The sequence below is a fragment of the Epinephelus lanceolatus genome, chromosome 4 (assembly GCF_041903045.1).
Source record: "Epinephelus lanceolatus isolate andai-2023 chromosome 4, ASM4190304v1, whole genome shotgun sequence".
Classification (NCBI taxonomy): Eukaryota; Metazoa; Chordata; class Actinopteri; order Perciformes; family Serranidae; genus Epinephelus; species Epinephelus lanceolatus.
Window position 1 is genome coordinate 48,080,141 of NC_135737.1, and position 16,201 is coordinate 48,096,341.

The following is a 16,201-nucleotide window of genomic DNA, read 5'->3' on the forward strand; positions in this document are numbered from 1 at the left end:
AGGTGTTCTTGACATACCGAGTTTACAAAATTAAGTGGACACAATGTCTCAGTGATCTTGACCTTTGACCACCAAGATCAAATCAGTTCATCTGTGGTTCAAAGTGGATGTTTGTGCCAAATTTGAAGAAATTCCTTCAAGGTCCTCTTGAGATACTGCGTTCACGAGAATGGGACAGACGAGCGGCCAACCTGAAAACATATTGCCTCCAGCTACGGCTACGCTGGCGCAGAGGCATGAAAATGTTGAGTATGGCACAAACACAAAAACAATCATGCAGGAAAAGGATAACATATATTATTATTACATTTATTATAAACATATGAACTCAGAGGGCAGAGGTGAGTTTCTGTTGTCGCTTTATTAAGAAAAGTATCACCTGTTCAGAACACAGTGCACACACACAGGCCGATTCACAGTCAACACACATCGAGATCTGATGCCCACTGTGTTACCTGTGTGAACTCAGCCCTGCAGACACTTTACATACTTCTGTACAGCCGCTATGGGAGCAGAGAGAGGACAAAAAAGACTGAGGAGGAAGAAGAGGAAGAGGAGGAGGAGGAAGAGGTCTGTCCAGCCTACTAGCAAAACACAAACACCTTCACATTCAGAAACAAAAAGGGCATGAGGGAAGATTTTGTTCTCAAATCCAATGTTGGAAATTTTAGAAAATGTGACGGTGCTTTGGACAAAATACTCACAAAATGTCACTGAAACGATTTCTGGATCAGCTACGTTAGGTTTTACTTTGAACCAGCAGGGTCAAAGATGAGACTGGTTAAGAGTTAAGCTAATGTAGCTGACTGCTAACTGAGTTAGCTTGTAGGTAAAGCAAATAAAGTGCTGGCATATGCTAACATGACTGCTAACATACGTTAATGTACCCACTGCTTTTGAGTTAAGGCTAACACAGCTAACTGATAATATTAACTAATGTAGATTTTGCTAGTTTTGAGAAAGAGCTAATGTAGCTGACTGCTAGCATTAGTTAGCTTGGATGTAAAGCTCACATTTGCTGGCATTTTGTGCTAACATTAGTCATCATTGAGGGCCCTGTTGGTTTGGAGCTAAAGCTAATGTAGATAACTGCTGATATAACATTAGCTAAAATTATAAAACTAGCTTTATCTTCAAGTCCATAATGCTAAAGCTAATGTAACTAACTGGTATTATTAGTGTCAAGCTGACATTAGCTAACATCATGGACCCAGCTGGTTTGGAGCTAGTGCTAATATAGCTAACAGCTAACATAAGCTAATGTTGTGAGAGAAAATTAACATAGCACACTGTTAACATTAGCTATAGTAGTTGGCTGTAGGTTCAAAGATAAAGCTAACTGCTAACATGACTTAATGTTAAGATAACGGTATAAGCTAATGTTGGAGATTTCGCTAGTTGTTAGACACAGCTTATGTAGCTGACCGCTAAAATTAGCTTTATTTGTTGGCTAAAGCTAAGACCAGCGAGTATTATGGACTTAGTGTAAGGCTGACTGCTAACCAACTTAACTCTGGGGTAAAGCTAACGTAATGCTTACACTGGTTGACGGAGTTGAATGAGTCATGGCTCTTGCTAGTCTGCTTGCTTAACATAAGGCTAACAAAGCTAAGTGACAACATAAGCTAATGTTGTAGATTTTGCTAGTTTTTACCTTTTGTAGCTGACTGCTAGGATTAGCTATATTAGTTGGCTTAGGCTAACACTAGACAGTATTATGGACTTGCAGATAAGGCTGTCTGCTGACATTACTTAACTTTGAGGTAAAGCTAACATAATGCTAACACTGGTTGACTGTAACAGAGACTAGAGAGATAGATTTTGATCGTTTTTAAATATAGCTAACACAGCTGAACACTTCCATTAGCTATATTAGTTAACACAGATGTAAAGCTAGCATTAGCTAACATTATGGACTTGGAGAGAAAGCTACATTTAACTTAGGTAACGCTAATTACATTAGTTAATGTTGTAAATCCAGTTGGTTTGGAGCCAAAGATAAAATGTGGGAGATAAAATGAACATAGCTGAATGCTAGTTCACATTAATAGCAGCTATCTATCATTCTGTGGATTAGATTGAAAGCTTTTACATGATTTAACCAAAGACCAGACGAGTTTACAGCAGATATTCACATTCTGACTCAAGTCAAAGTGATCTGACCTCAGCCCTTCAGTAAGGCGAGCTGGACCTGAGGAGGAGGAGGAGGGAGGGAGGGCAGGAGAACAGAGGGATTGTTCAGGAAGCAACACATTAAAAAGAAAAACAACAACAACAAAAAAAAAACTATGGAGGTTAAAATCAGAGAGGCATCCGGTTGCCTTCAACGCTGATTTTAACAGCGTGACCCGGCTTCGTCAGGCGGCGGATGTCAGCAAATCTACGCATCTGTTTATCGACACGGGACATACCCTTCTTCATCGGACCCTGCGGGAAGACAACAGAAACATAGGATTAGAAAGCTGCGACACGTTAAGGGTCGTCTTGTGCGCTTAACCATCTCCGCCTTTGAATAAAAAAGGAAAAAGTGATGAAACACTAAATCTGTGACGTGTTTTAGAGATTTTAGTTTTATAAAGATTTAACAGCAGTGTATTTTTAGCCAGTGTTTCATCACTCTTTGGCCCCGTGTACACGTATGCAGATATTTTTGAAAACTGATATCTTCCTCTACGTTTTGGCCTCTCGTCCACAGAAACTGAGTTTTACCTGCTGCGACCCTCAACCCCTCATGAGGACATTAGATTTTAGGCTGCACATTATACTTTATTCTGCTGAACTTAGACCTGTTGTCCTCATTCTTGGACGCTTTTTTGAGCCATCAAGTAGTGGTATTACGCACTTGGAGATAAAGCTAACAGTTAACATCACTTTGAGGTAAAGCTAATGTGATGCTACCATAATAAAATCCACTTTGTTAACTGCTAACACATGTGATGGCCCCTGCTAGTTTTGACTTAAAGCTAAGATATATTACACATCTACATGGATACAAATAACGATCCAGCTACCTGGATCGATATACTGATCAAATGATCAACGATCCAATGTCATCGATGCAATGGGAAAACATTGATCCATATCGTCATCTTTAGGAAATGCTTTTATTTTGATAGCCTGTCACCATAAAATAGCAGCAGGCAGATTGTCAGCAGCTGAGAGAAAAGATGATGAAGGTAATGTTATTTACTCAGGAATAAATCAGCAGCGTGGAAATATTTTGGATTTCGGAGAAAAACAGCGGTCAACAGACAGAACACATGGCGTACGTAAACAATACTGTTACGAGATAAAACACGACGCAACGTTTCCTGCCTGGACGATCATCTCATTCTGCTAACTTCTCTCTTCAGCGACGTCAGCTGCTGTTTCAACTGCGCTCCACTCAAAAAATGTGTGACATCTCCTGACAGAACAGCTCTGTTGAACTTCAGCCTGCTGAAGTTCAACAGAGCTGTTCTGTCAGGAGATGCAGAGACTTCAACTAACAGTGAGTATGCTGTAAAGCCCTGTGAGGCAAATTGTGATTTGTGATATTGGGCTTTATAAATAAAATTGAATTGAATTGAATTGAGTATGACTAGCAAAAAAACAACTGTTTTATTTGTGAACCTGTGTTGAAGTTCGTACGGAGCTAAATTTGAGACTTTTTTAAAATGGTCTTGTTTTATGGCTGGAGAAGTTTGTCTTCAGGGCTTTAAGACAGAAGTTTGTCTTCAGGACTTTTAGACAAAAGTTCGTCTTCAGAACTTTAAGACAGAAGTTTGTCTTCAGAACTTTTAGACAGAAGTTCATCTTCAGAACTTTAAGACAGAAGTTCGTCTTCAGAACTTTAAGACAGAAGTTTGTCTTCAGGACTTTCAGACAGACGTTTGTCTTCAGGACTTTAAGACAGGTCGACTTTTAGTTTTAGGAAACAAGTGATGTTTTATTGTTAGTGGAGTCAGTTTGAAGTCAACTTTACTGCACTTGAGCGATTACATCTATTTACATTTTTCCATGTGTTGTTTTTATCTTTTATATCCAAAAGAAAAAGGAGGCAGTTTCTTCTGTAATCGACTGTGTTCAATGGGCAGATAATATTATTTCATCACGATTGTAGGCCCCTGAATAACAACAAATCTAACTCATATCATGGCGGACTTTGACTTTGGTATCTTGATGAAACTGTTGATTTACACCCCTAATACAAGGTACCAAGAGTTTTAACAACCTGCACCTCGGAGGGCGTTTTTAAAAACCTCCATTTTAGTGACCTAAAACTCAGTTTGTGTGGACGAGAGGAAAAAACTGAGGAAAACTGTTATCGCTTGAAGTCATTTTTGCATTTTAGTGTGGATGGATATATTTTGTAAAATGGACGTTATGTGGACAAATATCTGTTTTCAGAAACATCTGCGTATGTGTGGACAGGGCCTTCAGCACAACTCATGTCTCCAGGGTCATGCAGGGAAGAGTTTAAACCCTTAGAGGTCACCAAGCATCCCAGAAGTCATAGCCTCAACCCCCCCAACATGTTTGTTAATCAATGTGTGTGTGTGTGTGTGTGTCCGTTGAGGAAGAGGACGACAATTCAAGCCAAACACACACCAACAACAGCTGAGGCGAAATAGTTCAATAATACATGAGTCAGCAGGCTGTCAGACTGAAAGGGTTAAAACTACCCAACAGGCTGCTTTGGTTCAGGTGAGACAATAAATAGGTCCAGTCTGAGTAACAAGTCATTAATGTGAAGGTTACAATATGAACAGTGATCCTCCATTAACGGGCACCTGCTTGTTTTTCATTGGCAGAACTGGATGATGTCATGTTACAACAAAGAGGCACCAGGACTGCGAGTGTGTTCAGATCAGAAACGTACTTTAGAAATGTACGTGCTGGCGGAAGGGAGGGGTCAGGGGATACATCTCAACTTAATGGAGGAAAGTTAGATCAGTGCTGGTCCCAGTGGTCACAGATGAGTCAGAAGTCAGAGGTCAGTTTTCAGACAAAGATGGTTGCCCGCAGAGAGACGCTCTACTCCAGAGAGCAGCGCGTCTTCTCCAGAGGGAAAATTCTTTGCAGACACCTCACACAGCTAACTGAACCATCACCGCAGACGCCTGTCACACCATGCACAAGGACTTACTGCCCCCCACAGGCCAACAGCAGGAACTACAGGGGCATTCTGTTTCCCTCTATGCTGATCTTGACAGCTCCCTGCGGACGGCCCATTTTCCTCTTCTCTGCAAAGCGACGCTTGTGCTTCTCCAGCAGGCTGATGCCTTTCTTATAGCTCTACAGAGGACCAATCACAGCTCAGCTGAACACCTCACTTCCTGTGTGCAGACGGCCCTCCATACCAGAATCAGACTCCACAAGTCTTTTTTTTTTAACAGAATTTTTTCATTCTCATTTCTGTCATTACTGGAAGTTGAGACAACTTACACACCTTAACACCCTGTGGAGCGACACTGCAGAAATATGATTTCATATACCAACTCTAACATGTGAATAACCAACAATAGGTATGATGACAATAACAATAATTATTATAACAATGACAACAACAACAGCAGTTTTTATATTATTATGTGAAAATGAAGTGAATCACTTCTACATGTTGACGTCCACTAAAATATCTCTACACTGATAAATTAAATAGTTCTCAACTGAAATACAGGCAGTACAGATTTATCTATCTATGAATATTTTATGGATTTCAAACATTATTTATTATAATTATTAAAATGATTCATATGTATTATATTATTATAACTTTATCTATTTATATTATAGCTTAATTAGATTTTTGTTATTTGTTTGTTTTAATTATTTATCTTTATTATTTATTATATATTTATATATTATTTATTATAAATTTAGTTCTTTTTAGTTTTAATTATTTATATTTGTTATAATATTTATTATTTATCATAAATGTATTAATTTAGTTTTCTATTATCTATATGTATTATTAAATTATATTCTTTAATTATTTATCATAATCATTGTTTGTTCTAATTATTTATATATTTATTTTATGATTATCACATTAATAATTATTAATATTTATTATATATTTTTAATTATTTATATTGCTATTATATTGTATTATTTATAATATATTTATAATTATGATTTAAGATAGCTATAACCATGATTTATTTATTATCTATATTTTCATCTCTGCAATACTGTACAATATACAATACCAACTTGAACATAATCTGTGTTTTAATTCAGCTATACAAAACCCTTCTTATTTAATTCTTGCATTTATATTTAGCACAATTGTAGCATAATGCAAACTTTTTCTTTTCGTACTTCTCATTTTTATTTCTCACAGTTCTTTCAGTACTTCTGTTTCTGATAATAATTATTACTCAAATATTTATTCAACCAGAGAAGTAATTGTGTATTTCCTGTCTCACACATTCCCACCTGGCTTTCTCCCCCTCATAATAATAACCTCCACATGAACACCTACTAAGTGTTGATGTAATAAACAGGTAAGAGATGCTGACGTCATCCTTTAAATTCAGATTCTTTTGTTGTGTTTTATATTTTGATGGTGACTCTCAGCCTCTACAGGTGAGTTCACACCTGGAGACTGAGGAGTAAAAACAGACTCACCCTGTTGGACTCCATCTCTACGTTCCATTTGGGTCGTACCACGTAGTCTTTGTTGGAGGGCATCGGCACCCGAGCCCTGGCACAGAACCCAGGGTCACCTGGTCTCAGAGCTCTGTGGAGACGGGGAAGAGGAGGAGGAGGAGGAGGAGGAGGAGGAGGAGGAGGTGGTACTCAGTTATAATAATGCTGAACCCTCCATGTGATTCTAGTAGAACAGGCTGTGTTAATCTGAACTTACTTCTCCTCCCCGGTCAGCTGTTTCTCCAGGTCTCTTCGAGGCGTCTGACCACCAGAGCTGGAGACAGACAGACAGACAGACAGACAGACAGACAGACAGACGGGGGGAGCAGAGAGACACTTTGGTTAACACCAGGACAGATTATACAGTGGGTGAAATCACTGACTGAGCTGAACGTCCACAGCTGCTGAGACACACAGAGACTGGCCTCAGCACAAACACCACCAGCTGAGCCTCCATGCTATTATTAGCATTCTCCACCTCACAGCAGTTAGTCAGCATTTCAGTGCAACAACAAGAAAATACCCGACACCTCGGCTGATTCCTAACGTTCTGAGCTGAACCGTACTGAACTGCTCGGTGGAAACGCGGCTTTAAATACATGAACTCACCTGGAAACATGATTTTTGTCTCAACAGACAGATTTACATCAACAGTAACTGACCCCACGATACTTGACAGACTGGGGGGGGGGGGGGGGGGGTTTACAGGAAGTGCTGACCACAGTTGAGATGTCTTGCTTCTTTCTATTTATTCTGTTTCCACTGATTTTTTGGATAATTAATCTGAATCTGTAAGAGGTAACTTGCAGCTGAAGCTGTTTCCCTTTACAGGTGCCTCTAAACTGTACTTAAACAAGTGAACGTTTCCTCACACTGCCTCCATGCTGAAACACAACCAGAGCAGAGATGTAAATAATGTTCTGAACACTAAACACAGCACAAGCTTCAGGCCACAGGGCGCCTCGGCCGGAGACTGACAGTGGTCGTGTTAGGAAGTGACCACGTCACATTCAGCTGCTGCGCCCAGAGAGTCCGTATAAACCAAACTGTGTGCGTTTAACCACAGCTGTCTGTAAGAGGCGGGACTCGCAGTGACACCATGCAGTTTTGAGACTGAACCTGATTGGTGGAGAGAAGACGTCAGGTTCCTCCGCCCTCTCCACCTTCTGAGGCTGACTGGGGGGAGTAGGAGGGGAGGAAGAAGAGGAGGGATGAAATGGAACGGATGAAGAGGAATGAAAGGAGAAAAACTGAAGGTAGAGATTCAGAGAAACAACAAAGAGGAAGGAGGGAGAGGCTGGAAGGAAAAACACAGCGTGATGATGAGAGGATGAAAAGAATGACGAGACCTCAACGCCATGGTCAGGTCACCAGACTGTTCCACATGGACATGATGGTGTCTGACTCAGACTGGTTTGATCTGTTTAAATATTCATTATTAAAATACAGGAGAAGACACATCAAACAGCTGATCACAGCAGCAGTGTCTCCAGGTGACACATGGTACCAACAAATCAACACACAGACGATAATCAGCCTCGTGAGGTGCTGAACTCTGACTTCTGTCTAAGCTTTAAGTCTTCTGATTCAAATCAGGTTTGGGTTTAAATAAATTCATTAAAGAGCTGAGCTAAGGATGTTTTTAAACAAAGAACTTTTAAAAATACGTAAGCTCATCTCTGCCGATGTGATGATGACAAAACATATCCTGTAAGTCATAAAGAAACAAACTTATTGACTCAGTACCTCAAAATAATGACTGAGTATCTAAATATAATGACTTAATATTTCTTATTATGTCTTACAGGAGCTTCTCTTTTCACCACACTGGCAGAAATGGGCGGACATAAAAAAAAAATCAGCTGACTGTGTGTTTCCTTCCTCTCCACAGAGTGATGATGAGGGTTGTGTCAGAGGAAGGTAAAGGTTGTGTCACGTTGTCAGGAGGAAGTTTTACCTCAGTCGTTGTCTCTGAGGCATCTGCTGGTCCAGATCTCTCTGCTGACGCTCCTCTCTCGTCATCCCCTTGTAGTTGGACGTCAAGCCGAAGATGGGCCGCGACCACTCATCTGGACACACGACAGAGATTAACACTCTTATCTTAAAACACCCATCACTGCTCAAAGACAGAGCGGTCCTTACTGATGAGTTTGAGAGCGAGGTCTTTGTTGGCTCGAGATTCTTTGGGATGTTTGTACAGGAACATGACGGAGCGTCCGATCCCGCTGTGCTTCAGAGTCTCCTGACTCACGCTGGGCAGCTGCAGAGAGCAAACAGTCAAACACTGAGCTGAACAGACTCATCAGGAGGAGAGTTTTATCGACGCATAAAGGAACACTATGGTTACATCCCTCCACGGGTGCGTACTCACTTCCTGTAGGATCCTGAGTAGCTCCTCTCTGATTCTGAGAGCAGGCAGTGATTTGTCTGGAAGAGGACTGATCCACTCTTTAATGGCTGACATCACACCGCTGTCGATGAACGTCTCCTTCAAGTCCTGTCTGAGGGACAAACACCACCACCAGTTAGTTACTGTTGTTACTGCTGCTCATTAATCAGTTGTGTGTTAATAATCAAAGTAACTAAAGGTATGAAATAACCGACGTAAAGCAGTGAAGAGTAGAGATGCAGTGGACCACTGGAGACTGACAGGTGTGAGGCGTTCTTACTTCTTGAGGTGCATGACGACTTGTGGCAGCAGAGTGAGTTTTTTCAGCGCTGGTTTCTTCTGACTGTTCAGAGTTCGATCTTCCTGTAACCAACAACACACAGTCGTTATTACAGTGAAACACAGACAGGAAATCATTCAGTGAGGCTTTTATTTTGACAGGCCGACCTCTGCTGCTTCGTTCATCTTGGAGATCATGGCGCTGACCACATCATCGGCGTCGCTGATGAACGTCCCTCCGTCGCGGTGCCGCCGCTTCCTGCTGTTCATGGCTTTCCTCCGAGCGAGCATGATGTCAAAGTCTGACATGAAGGAGGTGCTGAACGTAGAGACACACACACACACACACACACACACATCACAGCTTAGACATTGTTCTAACACTTCAGTTTTATAACAGCAGAAATAAATGATAATAAAATATAATAAAAAGTGTTTTCATGTGAAGATGTTGCTCGTTGATTCAGTTTCTTCACAACATTTATCAGAAAATGGAGTCTGAAGCTGAGACAAAATTATATTCTTACTTTTTACTTTGATTTTTTTTATCACTGTTACCAGCTCTATTTTAATTCAGATGAATCTTTACTTTTCTACTGTAGTTATATCTGTAATCTAATTTTTTTTATTAGTAGTAGTAGTAATTTAAAAAATTCACATATTATTAATGTGAATAATTTTCATCACATCTTTTTTTATTAATTTTTATTATCAATCTTACTATCTCTTTATTTTACTTCATTATTATTTTTTTGTATTTATATTTTTAATCATTTTTATTATTAACTACTTTTTTCCATAATCTTTAATATCACTATCTCTATTTCATTTTTAACATTTATCTTCATCTTTTGTATTTAGATTTTTAATTAATACATTTTATGATTAGCATGATGATGATTATTTATTATCGTTTTTTAACTAAGTATTTTTTCCTTAATTCTTATTATCACTATTAGCATTTCTCTGATTTAATTAATTTTATCTTTATTTTCTAATTTATATTTTAATTAATTAATTAATTTTAATAATATTATGATTAGTATTTTATATACATCATATAACATGAAAATCTCAAGTTACAAACCTTACAAACATTTAAATATGTTAAATTAAAAAAGAAAACTGAACACATCTCCGGCTGGTCGTCTATAAAGAGACTCCTCCTTACTCTTGGCCGCTGCGGTCGACTCCTTCATCAGAGTCAGACTCCTCCTCCACCTCCTGCTGCTTCTCCTTGGACTCCTTCTTCTCCCCCTCCAGGTCCTCCTGGTTGAAACCCTGCAGGAGGAGACAAGACAGTTTTTAATCAGCTGACTTTGACGCTAACAAACAGTCTGCAGGAGGTTTTACTTACCGTGAACTCCTCTTCCTCTTCATCTCCAGACTCTCCAAAAATGTCTGCGATCATTTTCCTGGAGGAAACACAGAGGTCAAAGGTCACACCTGCAGCGTTCACTTCTGGTTCTACAATGTTTCCACTGACTGCAACAACAGATTCTGACTGAGCTTCATCAGATGAAAATATTCTACATGTCCCTAAAGTCACAGACAGGTTCGACTGTAAGACGCAGGGAGGAGTGCAGTACTTACTCCTCTTCATCACCGTCTCCAGAGTCGCTGTCGCTGCCAAACAGCGCCTTCTCGTCCTTCTTCCCCGTGGCCGTGGCCTTCGACCTCTCGTCGTCCTCGCTCCCGCTGTCCGAGCCGAGCTCTCTCAGTTTGGCGGCCAGACTCTTATCGGGACCGACAGAGCCACCGTCGCTGTCAGAGTTCTCGTCATCTGACACTGCACGACTCCTCTTCACTGCTGAGGAGGAAAAAACACACGAGACCGAGAGATGGAGCGTTTCTGGGACAAACTACAAGGCCACAAGTTTGTGGACACGGTGAGTCCGGTCTGGTGTTCCTCAGGGACCATATATGGGACATTTTTACATGTACTCATTATTCCGATAATTACAATTATAGCAGATAAATAACGCCGATAACATGAAGCCAGACTGCTTCTACTGACTTGCCAAGGGCAGCATCTACACACCGACACAGTGGGCGGAGCTACATGTACCTTTAAACTTGGTTTGCGAGCCGCCAATAGACACAGAGAAGAACAACAACTGCAGCAGCTGTCGGGAGGGCGAAACATGTTGCAGTGTGGACGTCTTTCACAGCTCCAGAGGACGACAACAGGACGGTGCCGAGGGTCTGATCTCTGACTGCCCGACACTGGTCACACACAGCGCTGAAGGACCGTCTCCAGAGTGTTAGCACGAGCTAGTTAGCAGCAGCGGGCGGCTAACATCCAACACTGAGCTTTTAAAGGTTCCACACTGTTGGTAAACTTATTAATAACTGCTAACCATGTGATGCTACAGTCGACGTGTAGCGTACGACATAGCTACAGCGTTGATTCAACTCAGGTGACACAAACTACAGGTTATACTAAATACAAATGCGAAATCATCAGTTGTCATATCGGTTGTAAATATCCATATCTGTGCGTCCCTCGTGTTCCAGTTCATCCTACAAACAACCAGCATGTAACTCAAGTGTGGAGATCGTGTCATCTTACCTGGTTTGTCTGCTTTCTCCTCATCCTCATCCTCACTGTCTGACAGGATGGCCTTCTTCCTCTTCACTGCAAACACACACACAATAAAACACAAGCTCATGAAGGACGCCAATCAGTGGCCAGCAGCCAATCAGGTTTAAAGGCACGGCTGATGTTTCTGCAGCTGGCCTCAGGTCAGTACCTGGCTTCTCATCCTCGTCATCACTGTCATCTTTCTGCTCCCTCTCCTCCTGCTGCTGCTCTCCATCACTTCCTGCTGAAGCCTTCCTCGTTTTTCCCTCCTCCTCCTCGTCCTCACTGTCAGACTGCATCACAGCCTTCCACTTCCCTCCTCCTCCTCCCTCCGCCTTCTCCTGCTGTTTCTCCTCCTCCTCCTCGTCAGAGTCTATCTGTGCCGCCTTACGTCTGGCAGGCGTCTCTGTGTCAGAGTCACTGTCTGCATTGGACCGGCGGGCAGGGGACGCCGCAGGTTTGTCCTCCTCATTCTCCGAGTCGCTGTCTGCGGCCGCTTTGGGCCTCTCCTCTCCTTCCTCCATGTCCGAGCTGCTCCCCCTGCGTTTGGCGGGAGGCGACCTTCCCCCCTCCTCGTTGTCTGAAGCTCCGTGTTTGACGGGCGACTCCTCCTCGTTGTCTGAGCCGCTCATCCTGCGTTTGACCGGCGAGTCGTCATCATCATCGCTGTCAGCGGGATGTGAAGCCTCCATCTCAGAGTCACTTTTGTCATCATCTCGATGGCGACCCCTGGGGGCCTCGCCTTCCGAGTCGCTTTTGTCGTCGTTGTGGCGGCCCCTGCCAGCCTCACCGTCTGAGTCACTTTTGTCGTCATGACGGCGCCTGGGGGCCTCACCCTCTGAGTCACTGTCGGCTCCTCGGTGTAACTCATTGTCGGAGCCGCTGGCCGCCCCGCTGGTCTTCATGGCATGGGGGGCGTCTTCATCATTGCTGCCGTCGTCCTGTTGAGACAAACAATGTCAGAGTCACAGTCTCATCAAAGAGACTTAGAAAAAGATCTCAAGTTTTGGGGCAGAGGTTAGTTGACATTCGCTTTTTTTACCAAGTAGCTGAACGACAAGTTGTTTAAAATTGTCTTTACCAAACCCACCAGACTCCATTCAAATAAACAGTAATTTAAGCCTGTATGGATGCACCGTGCTGTCACATCTGACTGAGGGAATTAAGGGTTCATTTCAGCCAAACCAGAGCTGGTGATTGTTGCAACAGCTGAAAGAGGAACCAAAGCAGCTTCTATGAGTTTTATTTTGTTTCTGTCAGTTTTGAATAAAGTGTGTTTAAAGATGATAAAATGAGTGTTTATTCAAATGGAGTCTGGTGGGTTTGGTGATGGTGATTTCAGGACTGTTTCTGGTTAAACAAAAAGGATCTGACTCTTTAACACAAAGCTCTATCTCTGTAGGGATCCTTTCGTAATGTTGTCAGACACTTAGAATAACAATCTGAGCCTGTCAGTGGCAAAAACAAACACTTGCAATGGACGCTAACTGACGGTGCATAAATGCCCAGAGTGGTTACACTGCAGCACTCTCTCTCAATACTGGACCAGTTTCAAAACTGTTGTTGACGTCAGTCGCTTAGACACAAAAACATGGGAGTTTAAAAGATACTGAGCTCACTCTTTAAACTACAGAGTTGTGTTTACATCTTGCATTTTGTCTTTTCAACAGTTTTTGGAGGCATGAAGACGTAAAGTTCTCCGGTCTAAGTCTTGAGAACGTTCTGAAAAACTTCACAGAATTTTGTGTTGCAGAAAAGTTTGTTTTTTTATCTTTAGCGTCATGTTGTGACTCTGAAGGCTCTGACCTCCAGGTTGGGAAGTTATAATATTCTGGTATATTTTGGTGCACAAATAATATAATAATAATTAAAACTCCCAGCTGGGTTCCTCCGTCATATTCTGCCCATTCTGCTCCACTGAATCCCAAAGCAGGCTCTAAGAGAAGCTGCGACACATAAAGACGACATGCAGAGCTGGTGTTGAGCTGGCGGTGAAGCTGCCTCGCTCTGACCTCAGACTGATGTCCGTCGCTCCTCGCCTCCTCGCCATCTGATGCCGGGTGTTCGTCCTGAACTGGCGTGCCGCCTCCATCATCTGCAGGACACAACAACAGGTCAGTGACACACTTCAGCATCTCAGTGTTATCACACAGGATATGTTGATGTCAAACATCTGCAGAGTTTTCTAATAGAAAGATGTGTAGATGAGACAGGAAACCCAGTTCTACTGGACCATGACACCCCTTGTTATTGTCATGTTTTTATTTTCTGTATCTCTAATTAGCTTGTGAACACCAGCAGAGACAAGGCATCCCGTGGGAGAGAAGGAAGGAGAGTCTGGGGCTTGGAGACACTAGGAGGACCTGCAGTAACCTGATTCTGGTTGAATCTACAGCAGCCAATTGGATTGAATTTACCCTCAGAGGGATTAATAAAGTATATAAAATAAAATAAACTGAGATGTGGGTATCAAGGTGGTTTCCTGCACGGGTCAGCAACAGGTTTGCATTTACTGTGGTGCTTTCAGAGGGAAAATCTTCTTAAGAAACAAACAGATACCAGGATCTTTTAATCTGTGAACCAAACCTCATTCAAAAGTCATGCATTTTAAGGTTGACGGGTTAAAAACAGGCAGCAGAAGACAGTTTAAGGAGCTAACTGACTCACCGGCAGTTTCAAATCAGACCCATGTTTATTACTATCATCATTAACACTGCTGAAGCTCATCATGTCACAGACACAGATTTTAAACCTGCCTTAAGTTAAAGAGAAACAATATTATGGTTGTCATTCGCCAGCAGTGCTGCTACAGTAGCTCCCCACATCACACTTGTGTTGTAAATATCCTGTAGATGATCTCGGACCTGGTCCACAGGAGGCTGACTTTATCTCAATCTACGGCAGCCGTACTGGGTCTAATGTGTGGGTAAACTCAATTTAAAAACAGACAGACTCCAGGCAGCTTCACAGCCTGCACACCAAACTCCATGCAAATATCAAGCATTTAAAGGTTGACGGGTAAATACCACATAGTATTAAGATATAATATAACAAGACAACATTGGTAGATATAATATTTAGGTCTGTTTTTCAATTCGGCATGCAGCCAACACCTTTATATCCAAAGGTCCATGATTTTTATTCTATTTTAACCCAACGCTGCTTATCCAGAGCGGCTCTGTCCGCATGGTGCTAACCGACAGGAGGCGGCTTACAGACGGATTCAAGTCGGACTGGAGCCCCCGCTTTACCCAACGCTGTATGAACATTATCCATCAAACACTTGGCTTTCATTTTGTATTTTGTTTTAAACTTTAAAGGCTAAATGCAACCGATGAGCAGGGCTGTACATCCGCCTGCGCACCGCTCCCGAGGCTAAAATTAGACCCATTTCCTGGTTGTTTCTCAGCAGCACTAATGCTAACACCACAATAACACTTCTTCACACGCATCGTGCTGATAAGATGGTGACTAACAGTGTGTCCGACATGTTCATCACCTGAAACTTCACCTGACACCCACTTATAACCAACACATGTAGCCGTTAGCTTGTTAGCTTGTTAGGAAACAAAGCAGAGCAGTGTGTTACCGGAGTGGCTCGCGGACATGAAGTCGTCCTCCTCTCCGTCCATTTCTCAGACGAAGAAAGACTCAGGTTCAGATCCGAACACCGGAAAGCTCTCCGGTAACGTCAACGTCTGATATCAGAGCGGGAAAAATAAACCCGATCAAAGTAACGATGCGTTGTCGAAAGCTAACAGCTAGTTAGCGAGCTACTGTAGCCCGGAGATCCAAAATGGTGTCACTTCCGTAATATACGCATGCGCAGATGTGCTGTCGACACGCAGGGACGAGATAGCAAGTTGTTTTTTTAATCCAAAAAACTTTATTATTAATACGAACAATTACAATTCACAATAATAATAGAATTTATTTATTTATATATTTATTTATTTATTTTTATTGAATAAATTACAAATGTCTCTCATTTTGACAGTAACAATAACCATAGTGCAAAAAACAAGCCAGGCGGTTTAGGTTAAATAAAATAAAATAAAATAAAATAAATACAAAGAGGAAAAATAAACTAAAGTTAAGAATTTAAGAATCACGGCCCATATTTAACTCATAGATGTAACATAAGCGTCTTGTTTTTTATCCAGTCCAAACATTGATCCAAGAGAACAGTTCCTTCACAACAGCTTAGATCACATTTTAATTACATATCTTACAGTTAAACATACTGGGACAGTTTTTATGGCCTTTTTTTTATTGGTACATGATTTAATAGTATTTATGTCATTTTTAAAAAT

The 16,201-nt window shown here is 41.6% G+C and overlaps 1 protein-coding gene across 5 annotated transcripts; it reads right to left on the bottom strand.

Annotated features, from left to right (window-relative positions):
* Nucleotides 1-342: 342 nt before the first annotated feature.
* Nucleotides 343-15,673, bottom strand: iws1 (interacts with SUPT6H, CTD assembly factor 1). Of its 5 annotated transcripts, XM_033631374.2 has the most exons (17): nucleotides 15,478-15,673; nucleotides 13,901-13,983; nucleotides 12,058-12,829; nucleotides 11,877-11,942; nucleotides 10,898-11,114; nucleotides 10,662-10,719; nucleotides 10,476-10,585; nucleotides 9,473-9,623; nucleotides 9,306-9,388; nucleotides 9,008-9,137; nucleotides 8,779-8,896; nucleotides 8,594-8,705; nucleotides 7,756-7,812; nucleotides 6,854-6,910; nucleotides 6,616-6,727; nucleotides 5,129-5,277; nucleotides 343-2,427 (listed from the first exon to the last, which is right to left on the bottom strand). In XM_033631374.2, the coding sequence occupies exons 1-16, from the start codon at nucleotides 15,518-15,520 to the stop codon at nucleotides 5,155-5,157; spliced, it is 2,292 nt and encodes a 763-aa protein (XP_033487265.2). In that variant the 5' UTR covers nucleotides 15,521-15,673; the 3' UTR covers nucleotides 343-2,427; nucleotides 5,129-5,154. The 5 variants fall into 5 exon arrangements, with proteins under 5 accessions (XP_033487265.2, XP_033487268.2, XP_033487266.2 ...); XM_033631375.2 differs by lacking the exon at nucleotides 5,129-5,277 and having other exon boundaries at nucleotides 630-2,427; nucleotides 10,898-11,111; XM_033631373.2 differs by lacking the exon at nucleotides 5,129-5,277 and having other exon boundaries at nucleotides 630-2,427.
* Between the last annotated feature and the right edge of the window lie 528 nt (nucleotides 15,674-16,201).

Excerpts from the sequence above, each read along its gene's own strand:
- iws1 (XM_033631373.2), bottom strand. The coding sequence starts at position 15,520 with ATGGACGGAGAGGAGGACGACTTCATGTCCGCGAGCCACTCCG. Across the intron at positions 12,830-13,900 it reads GCGACGGACATCAGTCTGAG|GACGACGGCAGCAATGATGA; the intron begins GTCAGAGCGAGG and ends TTGTCTCAACAG. Across the intron at positions 6,911-7,755 it reads GTCTTCTCTCCACCAATCAG|CTCTGGTGGTCAGACGCCTC; the intron begins GTTCAGTCTCAA and ends GTCTGTCTCCAG.